Source organism: Rhodamnia argentea, chromosome 6 (genome assembly GCF_020921035.1).
Source record: "Rhodamnia argentea isolate NSW1041297 chromosome 6, ASM2092103v1, whole genome shotgun sequence".
Lineage (NCBI taxonomy): Eukaryota > Viridiplantae > Streptophyta > Magnoliopsida > Myrtales > Myrtaceae > Rhodamnia > Rhodamnia argentea.
Window position 1 is genome coordinate 14,576,371 of NC_063155.1, and position 15,236 is coordinate 14,591,606.

General features: G+C 40.9%; 1 protein-coding gene across 2 annotated transcripts in view; it reads right to left on the reverse strand.

Moving 5' to 3' along the window:
* LOC115748376 (benzyl alcohol O-benzoyltransferase) overlaps positions 1 to 13,318 on the reverse strand; it is a 34,047-nt gene extending 20,729 nt beyond the window's left edge. The window contains exons 1-3 of one of the 2 annotated variants that reach the window (XM_030684846.2): positions 12,785 to 13,318; positions 11,447 to 12,389; positions 10,925 to 10,989 (exon numbers count right to left, since the gene is read on the reverse strand). In XM_030684846.2, the coding sequence (XP_030540706.1) occupies positions 11,451 to 12,389; positions 12,785 to 13,222 (1,377 nt within the window). In that variant the 5' untranslated portion in view covers positions 13,223 to 13,318 and the 3' untranslated portion in view covers positions 10,925 to 10,989; positions 11,447 to 11,450. Of the gene's footprint in view, positions 1 to 10,924; positions 10,990 to 11,446; positions 12,390 to 12,784 lie in introns of those variants that run through there. The other variant, XM_048281215.1, reaches the window with a different exon arrangement.
* Positions 13,319 to 15,236: the final 1,918 nt, after the last annotated feature.

Genomic DNA, 15,236 nt, shown 5'->3' on the forward strand with positions numbered 1-15,236 from the left:
TAAGAACTCAAGTGGCAAGAACAAATAGAACGTGAAAACAAAAGTGCCCAAGCGTAAGATCTTCATGATCTCCAACTACACGATAACTAATTTGACCTAGAAAAGATCAATTCCCAGATATAAGCAAGATAATTCATAGAAACAAACCGGAAATTCTGCAACCTTCAAACACCCATTTGCCCAAGAGGAAAGGTAAATGTGGGAATAGCGATTTGTCATACTTACCAGCAAGACTTGTACCAGCGGAAGAGATTGAGTCCAAACGTGAATGGTGAGGATGTGTTATGTGTTCACTGTCTCCAGGCGAGGGCTCCGAGGGTCGCCATGAGCCCAGGAGAGGGCTTCGAGGTCGTATGACCTAGATGTCGCTCGTTCGTTCCTTCAATGACAAGATCTCCACGACCCAAATTTCCCCAATGAGCGTGCTGATGAACGCTTCCTGGTCTGGGAGGGAGGACGCTTGGCCAAAGAGAGAGTCTAGGGCTTCTAGGGAGGAGGAGATGGGTGATTGGAGGTTCGATTGGATAGAGTGGGACTTCCTCGTCGAGGGAGTGCCGGAGAGAGGGTGGCAAAGAGGCGAGTGCGGGCAGAGAGAGGGCGTTCATCTGGGATTCGAGGTCGATAATAAACATCTGGACTCGTCCTTGTTGATCACCAAACTCTCTCGCCAATTATCCCTCCCTCACTCTTACTAAGTTTCCAAGGGAGAACATGAAGAGTTGCATACGAGAGCAAAATATGAATTCGAAAATCCTAATAAGGCCAAAGTTTGAAAAGAACATTATTGATCGTGGAATTTGCCTTGAGCTTAGCCATGCTAAAAGCTCAAGGCAAGAGACTTTCCTCGGGCTTTTAACTTTGCTAAGGCTGGCATTTCCTTGAAGTAGTCTAATTTTTTTTTTTTTTGACCAAATCCTTTGCCTTTCAATCAATGGGCTTTTAAGGCCTGTTTGGCAATGATTCTGATAAAAGAAAATGATTTTGATTAGAATTATATTTTCTAATTATGTTCCCTAGATGATTTTTAGAGAATCAAAACTGTGTAATAACCGCACAAAATTTCTGTTTCCGATGGTAATCGCACAAATTTCTGTTCCCTGAAACAACTAGGTGGCAAGAATTCTTTTTTTTCCCTCAAATTTTCATTTTTTAAATATTTTTAAATTTTTAACTTCTTTTAATTTTTTAAAGTTTTTTATGTTTTTTAAATTCCCCCATTTTTTCATTATTTTATGTTTTTATATTTTTAATTTCCCACCTTTTTATTTTTTTTAACTTTTTTTGTTAAATTTTAAATATTATTTTTAATTTTAATTTTTTAAAAATGCATTTAAAAAATTAGTTGTTAATAAATTTTCAAATCTAATTTTTTTTAAAGTTAAGAAGTTCACTGGGAAGCCTACGTGGACTTAATATTTTTAAAATAACCGAGACTTTGTTCTTTTCTGTGATTCTAAGAAACGATTTTTTTTTTTTCAGAATCAACTTTTTTTTTATTCTTATTTTTGCTCCAAAACTGTTTTCGGGAACGGAATTAGAATTATAATTATTTACGTTACCAAACTTGCGTTTGATCCTTTTTTTGTTCCCGAAAACAGAATCAGAATTGTTGCCAAACAGACTCTTAAAGGCCCAAAATTCTTTGAGAAAGCTAAACTAAATGCATTCTAAGAGTTCCAGCTTATTTAATCATTCAATTTTTTTTGTTTTTGGAGGACCGAGATTTAAGCAATGATTTAGCTCATCCTATCTCACGCAGAAGAATGAATGCTTCAGGATAAGGAAACTTGGGAGACCTGTTGCAGCATCTTCTCAAGTCTCAAGAGAAATGTTTAGACCAGAAAATCCCCTTAATAAAACTCAAAATGAGTCTCAAATAAACCCATAACGGTATCAAATTCTAGAATTTACCGATAAAGAATCATGTTCTTTCTCACTGAATATAATCTAATTTATTTTTCACTTTTTTTCCTAGAACTTAGCTTTCTTTGGGAAAATTATCCAATCAATCTTAAACCTATTGTAGTGATGTCAATTCAGTCATGAATTTTCAATTGCCAATTTAGTTCTAAACCTTTGCGCAAAATTTTAGTGTTATCCTTCCATCCAACTTTCATAGGAAATCACTAACGTGGAGATATGCCACGTGTGACAGCTAACTATAGTTGAAAAATTGACCGAAATGATTATATTGAAATTTAGTGCAAATGTTTAAGACAAAATTGACAAATTTGAAAAGTTCAATACTGCATTAACATCTACACAATATGTTCACTATCATTGAATAGTTTCGCCTAACTTTCTTTGGTGGGAGTAATGCAATAAGTTGGGACTGAAACAATATTTCCAATACTCAGTTCTGATTTCACACCAACAAGGTACACAGAAAAATAAGTTTATTTTTTTTAAAAATTTAAAAGTTCACAGAAAAATAATTTCAAAATAAAAAATTAAAAAAACTTGCATTTGCAGCGACAAGGGCTGTGAGCTCTCGCCGTCGCCGCCCACCATCGTCGGCTGGTCGGCGATGGGTGGGGGAGTGTCTAGTGAGGTCGCCGATCACCAGCGACCCCCGCCGCGGCCTCGCCGTGGGTCGGCGAGGCCCCGCCGTGGCTGGTTGAGGCCTCGCAGACCCCACACAAGGCCATTAGATTTTTTTAAATTTTTTTTTGTTTTTTGATTTTCAGCTTTTTAGTTTATTTTTACTTCTTTTTAATATTCCGTGGATTTTTTTTATTGATTTTTATTTTTTTTGCTGACTAAGATGCTTCGGCAAGCCACGTAAACACCATGTATGCTTTCCGACGAGGCTCACGGGAGTTGGCACTGAAATAATCATTTTTCAAAAAAATTGGCACTTAAGTGATAAAAAAAAATATTGATACTAAAGTGAGCGTCGTATATAAATATTGGCACTCATGTTGTACTTTTGCCTCAAATTATTATTATGAAATGGAAGATTCACTCTTGATAGACAATATTACGTCAAATAAATTTCATTGTTATTGTCTTGAAGTATGTAATAAAAGTATATGATACGATAAAATCAAATTATGATATCTGATCCATCGAAAAGGAATCAAATATAACAAGACTTCAATTAGATATTCATTTTCAGGTCATAGCTAGACATATTGAGATCACACTTACAAAGAAGGAAGTGCAGCATTAACACTCCATTCTTTTTTAGTGAAAATTTAATAATTAGAAGCTATTTTTTTAAAAAATTGATCGCTTTTATTGCTTACAAAAATGATTGACGAAGTATATTTTCATTGCCCATAAAAATGATCATACATAAATTATTGTCGGTAATGATGCATATTTCATAGTCCAATTATTTTTAAGCGATAGGAGCAGCAATTTTTAGGAAAATATTTTTGAAATCATTAGTTTTCATCGGCATATTAAATGGAGCTTACATGTGTTTTAAACGTACAACATTTATATATTCGTCAAAAGTATGCCTTTTTTTTAACATGAGTTTATCTCATATGTGCTTACAATCCAAGTAAGAAAACGAGCCTATATAGGTGAAAAAAATGATGGGCACTTTTCATTAGGTGCTCCTATTGCTAGAGGTGTGCAACCGGACCAGGTTTACTCGTAAATCGGATCGGACCACCAGAAAAATAGACCCGAGAATCGGTTCGCGTTCAAACTGGTCCGGATACGGGTTCTAATTTTGGGGAACCTATTGGAACGGGTCCAGTTCCCGGTTCCAAGTGATGACCCACCCGAGAACCATTTTTTAACTATTGTTAAAAAAAAAGGACCCTAGTTTCGCTCGCCTTATCTCTTCTATTTTTGGTGGATTGTAGTTTCTATTGTTCATATTAAGGATTGTTGCTTTTGGAGGATGTTAAGCTTTATTATTCAATCTTTTATTTTGAATTGCTTCATTGTTACTTATATTATTTTTCTAGAAAAAATGAAATTAGAAAAAGAAATAAATGAAAAACAGGTTCATCACTTATCACCACTTTGAGTTCTCTTACACCCCCCTCTTTTGGTAACTAAACCAATTTACAACCACAGGCCCACGTATTAACGTGGGCAAAAGCTGAAGGGAAGCCTTGGTCTCTCATTTTAGGGAAAATTCCAAAAAAGGACCCAAAGTGCCTTTATTTTCTCAAAAAAGGGCCCAGAGTGAGCCTTGTTTCATATAAGGGCTTGAAGTGTCCAAATTTATTTCAATTAAGGGCCTGAAGTGTCTAACCATGTTTCAAATGAGGACCTGAGCTCGCCGGCCAGCAAGCATGTGATATTTCCGACGATCGGAACAAGGGCAAATTTGTCAAAAAAAAAAAAAAGAAAAGAAAAAGCCAAAACTTTAAATTAAAATCTCAAAACCCTCGTTCTTGTCCTTTTTCCATCAACCATGTTCTTCTCCAACCCATGTTCTTCTTCGTCGAAAGAAATTGTTGCCTGAACGAGAAAGTGTCGACACGGCAAGCACCGGCTAGAGTTGGCGGAGTGCGACCGGGAAGCGGCGTGAATCTACCACTGCCGGTAGCGATGACGATGCAACCCACCTCTTCCAAACGAAGGCCACCCCTCCCTCCATAACAAACAAAGATCCGTGAGTTTATTGCACCGTGCTACTATGGATGGAAAGATTAGAGGGAGAGAGAGAATCACGAGAAAGTGAGAGACACAGTAATTGCATTCCCTCATCTCTTTACCAGTTCGACACAAGGATTTCGAAAGAAACTTAAACGAAAAAACTCTGCTCCTAGGGTTCACATAGTCTTCGCCCTCTCAATTCGAAGATCGGTTTGCTTGTATCGTTTGTTTTGCTTTCGTAATTTAGCCGAGGTCAGTTTTGCAGAAGTGAATCTCTTAGTCATAACACTCATTGTCTCGAATCCTCTAATTTCTTTCGTTTTTATGAATGTTAGTTTCAACCAATACTTCGCTCGTTCAAGACAAGGCCATTACACCTATTGAGTAACATGTCGATAAGGAGTGAGTGTGTGGTGGAACACGACATTGATAGCAACAACGAAGACAGTGAGTTTCATTTTCTAACGACAAGTGGTATTTCTTGTGCATTTTTTAATTGTATTTGTTGTGTTTGTGGTCCATACATGTTGTTCGTGGTCCATGTTTATCGATTATTTACTATTTTCAACTTGTTTTTTTTCCCGTATGTTCCGTTGTTAACATTCACAGATCGTGGCCCACTATTTGCTGTTTTCATTTTGTCTTTTGCGTTCATGGTCCCTGTTTCCCAAATATTTGTTCATGGTCTACAAATCTTAATATGTTATTTCCATAGATAAACTAAAATGCCATGCTACAAGACTGTTTTGGCTGATTTCACGTGGGATGTTGTTCAAGAATTATAAGGGTAAGGTGAAGTGTTTGGAGGACAAAAATTGCATTTTAGAGGTTTGATTCATTGTATAACTTGTAGCTTGACGTTTTTTTTTTTTTTGTCCCTTGTGATGAGGATTGTAATTGCAGCTTGACGCTTTTTTTTTTCCCTTCCATTTGCACCAGGTGATGGATGTGAAGAAGTGGATTATGCCATGCCTGGGTGTACTAAGGGTGTTGACGAAGATGGATTTGCCATTATTGATCTTGATGAGCTATACATAAGAAATGTGCAATGTATGGAAGGTAGTTCAATGTAGAGGGATAAGGAGGCTGGAGACATCAGCTTGTATGTAGATACATTATCTGATAATGTAGATTTCCTGAATATGGGTAGTAAAGTTGAGTATACACATCCCGAGTTTAATGCTGAGGTGGATATGGAGAATCCAGCCTTTAAGTTGGGGATGTGCTTTAGCAATGCTAAGGAGTTTAGAGAAGCAATTAGGAATTATGCCATTAAAAATGGGAAACAGGTGAGGTTCACTAAGAATGCGCCAAACAGGTTGAGGACAAGTGTGTTCGATGGTTGTGAGTGGCTTATATATGCTTCCAAAGTGCAAAGGGAGCAGACTTTACAAGTTAAGACCTTCAAACCTATACATACATGTTATAGAGCTCTACATGTCCCTCAAGTAAGCTCTAAATGGTTGGCAAACAAGTATTGCGACCGGTTGAGGAATAATCCAACATGGCCATGTGCTTCAATGAAGAAAACAATGGAATCTGAGAATGTTTTGAAGTTGTCCAAGACAATGGTCTACAGAGCTAGGGTTACGGCAATGAGTGTGGTCACGGGGAATGAGAAAGAACAATTTGGGATGCTTAGAAGTTATTGCCAAGCACTTCTTGATTCCAACCTAGGATCCACTTGTGTAATCAAGAGTGAGCAATGTCAAGACCAATTCAAATTTGAAGGAGTCTACATATGTCTAGATGCATTGAGGAGGGGTTTTGTAGAAGGATGTAGGCATTTTGTGGGGTTTGATGGTTGTCATTTGTCATCAAGATACAAGGGTATACTTCTAGCGGTTGTGGGCCTAGATGGAAATGATCAGATATATCCATTTGCATGGGCGATCGTGGGACAAGAAACATACAAGACATGGCATTGGTTTCTTAGTATGATCGCAGAAGATTTGGGGATCACGGACCCTGCAAATTCTAAGTACTGGACTTTCTTGTGTGATAAGTAGAAGGGATTGGTGCAAGCACTAGCAAATTTGATGCCTGAAGCGTAACATAGATTTTGCTTGAGGCATCTTTATGAGAACTTCAGGTTGCATCACAAAGGATTGGAACTTAAACTTTTGGTTTGGAAGGCTGCCATGGCAACTAGGGTATGTGATTTCGACTTGGCCATGGAAGAGCTTAAGGCAGTTAATCAAAAAGCTTATGATTGGTTGTCCCAAAAGCCTCCAGTACAATGGAGCAAGTCTCACTTCAGAACAAGCTCAAAATGCAATGCTTCCTTGAATAATTGGTGCGAAAGCTTCAACAAGAGCATCATTGATGCCAGAGACAAGCCTATCATCACATTGCTTGAGGCTATAAGAGTGCGACTCATGGAAAGGATTCATAAGCAAAGAGATGGATTAGTTAACTACAATAGTGTGATTTGTCCTAAGATCCAGGAGACATTAGATCTTCAAAAAAAAAAAAAAAATCAGCCTCGTGGATTCCTACATGGAATGGGGAGGATGAGTTTGAATTGAGTGGACCATATGGAGACAAGAGGGTAGTTAATTTAAGACACAAAACTTGTAGCTGTAGAAAATGGGACATTAGTGGAATCCCTTGTTGTCATGCTGTGGCAGCTCTTGTTTACCTAAAAGAACAACCTGAAAAATGGGTTCATACATGTTTTAGTTTTGCAACATTCATGTGAACTTATAGCCATGTTGTGCATGTTGTAGATTCCAAGGACACATGGCCTGCTAGAGAGCATTTACTTCCACCAGATATGCCTAAGCAAGTTGGTAGAAAGAAGAAATAAAGAAGAAAGTCGGTGAATGAAACAGCTGAAAATAATTTAAAGAAGACTTTACCCAAAAAAGATAACAATTTAAAGAAGAGGAAGCAGAAAGTTATTCAAGAGCCCGTGGGAACCAAGTTGAAGAGACAAAATACTACAATCACTTGTGGGAAATGTGGTGGGTTAGGCCATAACATGTATTATTGCAAGAATCCATCAGTTGCATCAACAACAACAATAATGGCAACATCTACATCTGCCTCATGCGCACAAAATGTGGTAGAAAGCACTCCATCAGCCCCAACATCACAAATTGAGACAGTTGAACTGCCTGCATCATTTTTTAGCAATATGGAGAGCTCAATATCATCTATGGGAAGAGAGAAGATGCAAGTATCCATCTATGCTTGACTTTGTCATTAAAGTGTTCTAGTGATTGACTTTGTTTTGACTAACAATTTATTTTTTAATTCAACTATAGGTAAAGAGGAGGATATGAAGACCGAAACATGAAAGCAGTCAAAGACAAGCAACTTTTTGAGTTTTGCAAGAACCAACAACTTTTTGGGATGTTTGTCATGTTTTTCTTTTCCATCAAACAAGTAAGTCTGCATAGGGTCCTGTTTCTCTTTTTTGGCATGATAAGCGATATGAAGATGTAAGGCAATTAGTTGAAGCTATGAAAGGTAAATGTGCATCTCTTAGAGTGATATTGCGGCTCTTGGTTTTTGTTGGGGAGGTGAGTAGCTTTGTTCTAAACGATTCTTCAAAAGATCACTTTTCAATGCCAAGAATCTCTTAGAGTTGCTGCGGGAACCTTCCTACGCACATTTTCATGTCTTTTCATGTTTGAAGGGTCAAGGAGCATCTGCAATTTTTGTTGGGGAGGGTAAAAGTGCATCTGCAATTGGAGCTTCTGACTTTTGTAGGGGAGGTGAGTAGCTTTGTTCTAAATGATTCTTTAAAACATTACGTTTCAATGCTAAGAATCTCTTAGAGTTGCTGCAGGAATCTTCCTGTGCACATGTTCATGTCTTTTCATGTTTGAAGGGTAAAGAAGCATCAACAATTTTTGTTGGGGAGGGTAAAGGTGCATCTGCATTTGGAGCTTCTGACTTTTGTTGGGGAGGTGAGTGGCTTTGTTCTGAATGATTCTAAGATATCTTTTCATGTCTTGGATATGATTTTCAAGCTATTAATATCGTGCAATGCTCGTTAAGTATGATGTCACTGATGAAGAGAAGCAATGAAGTGTGTCGAAGAGGTCCACTGGGATATGCTAGAGTGGTTTGCAAAGTTTGTCAAGCGAGGGAAGTTCTGGCATCCGTTGAACCCCTGCTCTTTGGCGTGTGGCACTTGACAGCTTGTTGTGTAACAATACCGATGTGTTTACTTTCTACATTCTGTGATTGCCAAGAAAATGGGGATTTTATTTTCTGTTTTTGTATCTCGACTCAAGTCTCACATAAAAATTAGATGAGGAATTGTTTATGTAGAATCGAGCAAGAAGGCTCTTACTCGAGAGCTTTTAAAAATTTTATTTTAAGATGTGGCCGCAAATTCAGTTTTGCTTGTATTGTAGTCCATTTGCTTGCAATCGATGTTTAGAAGAATATATATCGCTAGATTCAGAAGAATATACGCTTTGTTATGCTAGTAAAGCAATGAGATGGCAAAAAAAAGTCAGTCTTGCACTAATCTTAAGTTCAACGTTGGAACTTGCTATCTGCTAAGGAACAATCCCAAAAGAGGATCGAAGTAAAGGGACACGAAAGTTCTGTGTTTCGCAATCACAACAAGCAAAAAGAATATGTTCAGCAAGGTACAAAAGAAATATCACAACCTCTAACTTGAGATGAAGCCATTCGATAAATATCTTTAGTAAGGTACAAAAGAAATGCCATACCCTCTAGCTCGAGACGAAGTGATTCAGCAAGGTACAAAAGAAATATCACAACTGTGCATTACATAACATTGAAATCAGAAGAAAAAGAAGACTCTAAAGGTTCAACTTCCTGAGGAATCTTGCTATCATTGATGTTGAAGTCGATGCCTTCCAAGGAGCCGCGCATGTCAACGTATAATTCAGAGCCAGATCATTCCCTACACTATTAGAACCTTACGCACATACTCCTCTGACGGAGTCAACATTGTCTCAATTTGTCTTCTCTTTTGCACATTGTCTTCATATAATAGAAATTATGGAAATCGATTTCAGGTTCAATTGAACCGCTAGGTAGAAGTTTTCTTCAGCTGATTTGTTGTCCAAACTGTACTGTACTTGAGTTTCTTCAGATTGCAAAAATGAAGGACAAGAATAGTTCTGAAGGTCAAAGCAGCGTTCATGTGGATATTCCTACGCTTCAGAATAAACATGAAATCATTATTCCACCCACCACAATCTTTGAGCCGCAAACTAATGCTGGTAGAGAGATGGAAGCAGCAGAAACTCTATTTTTGCTGCATTATCAGTTGTTCTCACCCAGAGCAAAAGCTAACTCTGTTTCCTCTCCACCTTACGATTCATAAAAAGCTGCCACTGGCCGGGGAGCCCTTAGTTTTATCTGGGCGATGGTTGTACTTTTGGGGGGCTTTGCCATTACCTGGTTCATCGCCATCATTTTATTAATCACTTAATTGAAGGAGTATGAAAATTCAACAGGAGTCATGAGCTGGAATGGCAATATCAGTCCACTTGATCAATATCTGATGCCAGAATTAACAGCTTCTAAAAGATAAAGCTCAGATGGGGCTATAGAGCTCTATTTGAATACGTGAAGGATATACTAAGTCCCGTAAGCTCTGCTATGAGGAAGCAAAGGGGAAATTTCAAAAACATAGAGACGAAAAATGTTAGAGAGTAGACATTGTAAAGGAAGTTGACCCGATATGGACTTCTTCGGAAGTTTCTAATTTAGGAAAATTAGGGTTTCGTTCAAAATCCCTCACCCTTCGCACGTCGCTGCCACGAGATTGTATGGCGCCGCCGCCCCAATTGCACGCCACCGCCGGTCACAAGCCACCGGTCGCACACCGCCAATGCTAACCGACCCTCGCTCGGGCAACACTTCCATAATCCCTCACCCTTCGTAGGTGCGAATCGTGAGAGGAATTTTTTCGTTCAAACTCCCTCATCCTTTGCACGCCGATGCTGCCCGATCGTATACCGCCGCCACCACCGGTCGTACCTCGTCACCTAGTCACACTCCGCCGGTGACACTCCCTCTATTCAGGTTCGTTTGTTCACGAAGTGGGGGAGAGAAAGAACCTTTGAGATCTATAATTTTATGGATTTTCTTTTTATTCAAAATTTTATGAAACAAAAATGCCCTTATTTTAGCAGCCGGAAAAATCACATGCTTGCCAACTGGCGAGCATTTGACCGGTCGGCGAGCTCGAGTCCTAACTTGGAATATGATTAGACACTTCAGGTCCTTAATTGAAATAAAATTGGACACTTCATGCCCTTATTTGAAACAAGGCCTACTCTCGAGCCCTTTTTGAAAAAATAAAGGTATTTTGGGCCCTTTTTTGAAAATTTCCCCTCATTTTACGGCAGTAGAGTAGTAGCATGAAAAAGTGAAAACTTAGAGGTCATTTCACAAAACGAAGTTGGACTTTTGCTTGGGCGGATGTAGTTCATGATAGCTGCGATTTATACCCTTATGCAACGACCCAAGATAATCACGTTTAGATACACGAATCACAGATTCATAAAGTTGAAGCATTGACGCACCTTATTTCGGATCCATCATTCTTGATGCGGAATTTGCGATGATCCGTTGCTCAAGAGTTTCTCCTCTATGAACCCCCTTGATCACCGACTTCAATGAGACGACCCCTCACGTATCGTTTCTGACGACTCTCGATATGAGGTTATGTGGACATTAGGGTTTAGAGGAGGGACTTGAGCTCTATTTATAGAGATTAAAACCTTATCCCCTCATTATAGATAAAGTTTATCTCGGCACATACTATCCAGTTCCATATCCAGTTAGAATTAGGAAATCTTTTATCTATCTTTATCAGACCAATTTATATTTACAATAATAATTAATAAAGCTCACATTGAATATTAAATATATATTCTAACAGTTCACAGGGAGGAAATGACGAAGGTTGACTTGGTGGTGGTGGTGGTGGTAGGCGGCGGATCGTTCAACAAGGCGTCCAGCTCCCGCACGAACCTTCGCATGGCCAGGGCGGGCAAGCACACTGGGACGACGATGCCGTCCTCGCCCTGTCGGTTCCGGAAGGAGATGTAGAAGCTGGCCACCCCGGGGATGGCCCCAACTCCCCCCTTGGCCGGGCCACCGTACACCGGCTTCCCCCACCCGAAGTCCACGTCCCCGAACCTGATCTTGGTCGTGTCTGCCACCATGAAGGACCGCACCCCGGTGAAGTGGGGCCTCCCCCTTGTCACCATCAGATCCGCCAGGGACCTCATGTACTCCTCCGTCACGTCCGCCTTGGCCTTCTTCACCAGCTCCAATGCGTACCCCAGCGGGTTCTGGCACAGCTTGTCCGTGGTCGTCACCGCCACAGGGAATGCGAACGCGTTCCCGTAGTAGCCGGCCGGCAGGGGAGGGTCGAACTTGGTCCGAGCGTTCACGACGCACAGCACCCGCACCTCCTCCTCGGGGTCAGGCTGGAGCGCGACGGTGCGGCATCGCCAGAGGCAGGCGGTGAGGACCTCGAAGGTGGAGCTCGCCTGCTGGTGGGGAGGCAACCGGCAGCGGAGGGCGGACATCTGGGCAGCCCCGAAGAAGAAGGAGCGGTGGTCCATGTCGTCGAGCGGGATGAGGGTGCCCTTAGTGTCCTCCACCTGATCGTACTCCCGGTGGGTGCACGTGATCTGGGGCGGGTCTCGGGCATCTAGAAGCTCCCTCTGCCACACGGGGCGGATGGAGGGGGCGTCGGCTCCTCTCGCCATCTCCCCCACGGCGTTCATGAACTGGACCAGCCCCGCCGTATCGCTTATGGTGTGGTTGAGACGCAGCGCGAAGATGAAGCCCCCGCACTTGAGACGAGTCACCTGGATACACACACGACATTCCACCGTTAGCACCCCCCATCAAAACCAGGTGGGGCCGGAGTACCCCCATTCCTTGGCTTGTGGATAAAACGGGCCTGGGGTCCACCACTCAGAACATGGAATTTTCCTTACAGAAAAATTGGTTCTTATGATTAAAAAAATGATTTATGTTTGGACAGTGGTTCAAACTTCTAAATTTATGACACGTTATGGTCCTAACGAAGGGTAGAACGTTCAATAAAATGAGTTAGGGGACCATGTAGCGTTTTAAGGAGACTGACAAACTTGGGACTTCCATGGCTGGACCCATCATGTTCTTTGGATCTCTGCACAAAGCAAAAGAACAGGAGAGAAATCTGAGACGACACACATGGGGGGCTCTCTCCGTACGTTACCTGAATGAGCAAGAGAGGGGAGTCGAGGATGGCGGAGGAGCCGGGGACGTCGAAGAGCAGCTCCTCCAGGCAGGGGACGGGAGGCCGGAGGGCGTCCCCGAACTGGTCGAGGGTCACGTCCGCCTCCGCCTCCACGAACATCGCCCCTTCCTCGTTGCAGTCCACCACCAGCTTCCGCCCCGGGAGCTCCCTCAGGCGGCCCGCGAAGGGGTAGTAGAGCACTAGCGCCCTCGCGAGCCCCTCCCGGACAGCCCGCGCCGGGTCCTGCCCCGTGCTGTCCCCACGGTAGAACTGGATCACGGGGATCTGGCACCGGAGGCCCTCCTGGTCGTCCACGTCCGACAGCCTCTTGTACTCGCGGGGCGTCGGCCTCGCTGGGCGGACCAGCTCGGCCTCGCGCCTCCGCACCTCGAACACTAGTGGATCCTGAGGTGCCATCGCCGTCGCTCCTGATGGTGGCTCTTACCAGCGCTACTAGTGCAGATATAATGGCCCAATAGAAATCTGCGTGCAACGCTTTTGAGGTTCACTCGCCCGCGGCCACTGCTTTTATAGAACCTGTAGGATGTTTTGCGGTTCTTCGATTAGCTCGGAGTCTTCATGTTTGTTCTCCCGAATTCCAAAAAAGAAAGATATATGTTAATGGTCACAGATTAAGAGCACCAACTACATGTATCTAAGTAATGTCTATATATATATGACCTATCATTGACCAATCATGTTGAGATATGGTTCATACTTCCCATCAATAAAAATACATGAATCTTATGAATTTGGGCTTGGATCAATATTTTATTGATAGTTTGGATTTGGGCCCATAAATAATTACTGTTGGACGTAATCTCTTTCTTTTGTAATTATAGTTGTAATAGAGATGTGAGAGAAGTAATATTTATAGTGGAAAGTCTCTCTTGAATGTAGCCCTAATTTAAGAATGAACCACGATAAACTCGTGTCTCGATTTCTGATATTTTTAGTAAAAAGTCTCTGTTGGATGTAGTCCTAATTTAAGAATGAATCGGGATAAATCCGCTTCTCGATTTCTCTCTCTCTCGAGTTTACTCTTTTCTTTCTTTGTATTTGCGCGCTTAATCTTAATAAATCAAAGACGTGATTATCGACAATGGGAATCTGACGTCGGCGGCGGCGTTCGTGCTCGTGCTTCACAGCCCTCCTCGCGTAACTACCGACCCAATTTCCGCACGTGAAGTCCGTCTCAGTTCACATTGCCTTTTCGTAGACTGGACCGGGCTTCAATGGGACATCATACAACTTCACACACACTTGTTTCACGTATCAGATTCGCCCAACAACTCCCCACCCAATATTTTCAAATGTATTACTAAATTATTGGCAAAAGTACATTAGGAGTATCAATATTTATGTACATTACTCACTTTAATGTCAATATTTTTTTTTATCACTTAAGTACCAAATCGTAGAAAAAACGATTACTTAAATGTCAATTCTTACAAAAAATGATTACTTAAGTGATAATTCCGGTCAAACAGTACATGTGGCATTTTTTTATTAATTTCTTACTATTATGTGGAATCTTTTTTAAAAAATTTTTTGTCCACATGGTGTCCATGTGGCAATTTCTCTTTTGAAATTCGGTCTACGTAGATGCCGCGTGGACCTAAAAATTAAGTTAATTTTTTAAAAAAACTAAAAGTAAACAGAAAATTAATTTTAAATAAAAAAATTAAAAAATGAAAACAAGCTTGCATTTGCAGCGATAAGAGCCGTGAGCCCTCACCACCACCGCCCACCATCGCCGGTAGTGGCCGGCAATGGGTGGGGGAGTCCCGGCGGGGTCACCGATCCCCGGTGACCATCACCGCGGCCTCGCCGAGGGTCGGCAAGGCCCCGCTGTGGCTGGTCGAGCCCTCGCGGACCCCACAACGAGGCCGTTAGATTTTTTTAAATTTTTTTTAATTTTTTTAGCTTATTTTTATCCTTTTAGTGTATTTTTACTTTTTTGTAATGTTACATGGATTTTTTTATTGATTTTTATTTTTTTTGTTGACTAAGATGCTTTGGCGAGCCACATAGACGCCATGTATGCTTTAAGCGATGTTCACCGGAGGTGGTACTGAAATAATCATTTTTCAAAAAAATTGGCACTTAAGTGATAAAAAATATACTAACACTAAAGTGAGCGTCGTATATAAATATTGGCACTCATGCTGTACTTTTGCCTCAAATTATTATTATGAAATGGAAGATTCACTCTTGATAGACAATATTACGTCAAATAAATTTCATTGTTATTGTCTTGAAGTGTGTAATAAAAGTATACAATACAATAAAATCAAATTATGATATCTGATCCATCGAAAAGGAGTCAAGTATAACAAGACTTCAATTAGATATTCATTTTCAGGTCATAGCTAGACATATTGACATCACACTTACAAAGAAGGAAGTGCAACACTAACACTCCATTTTT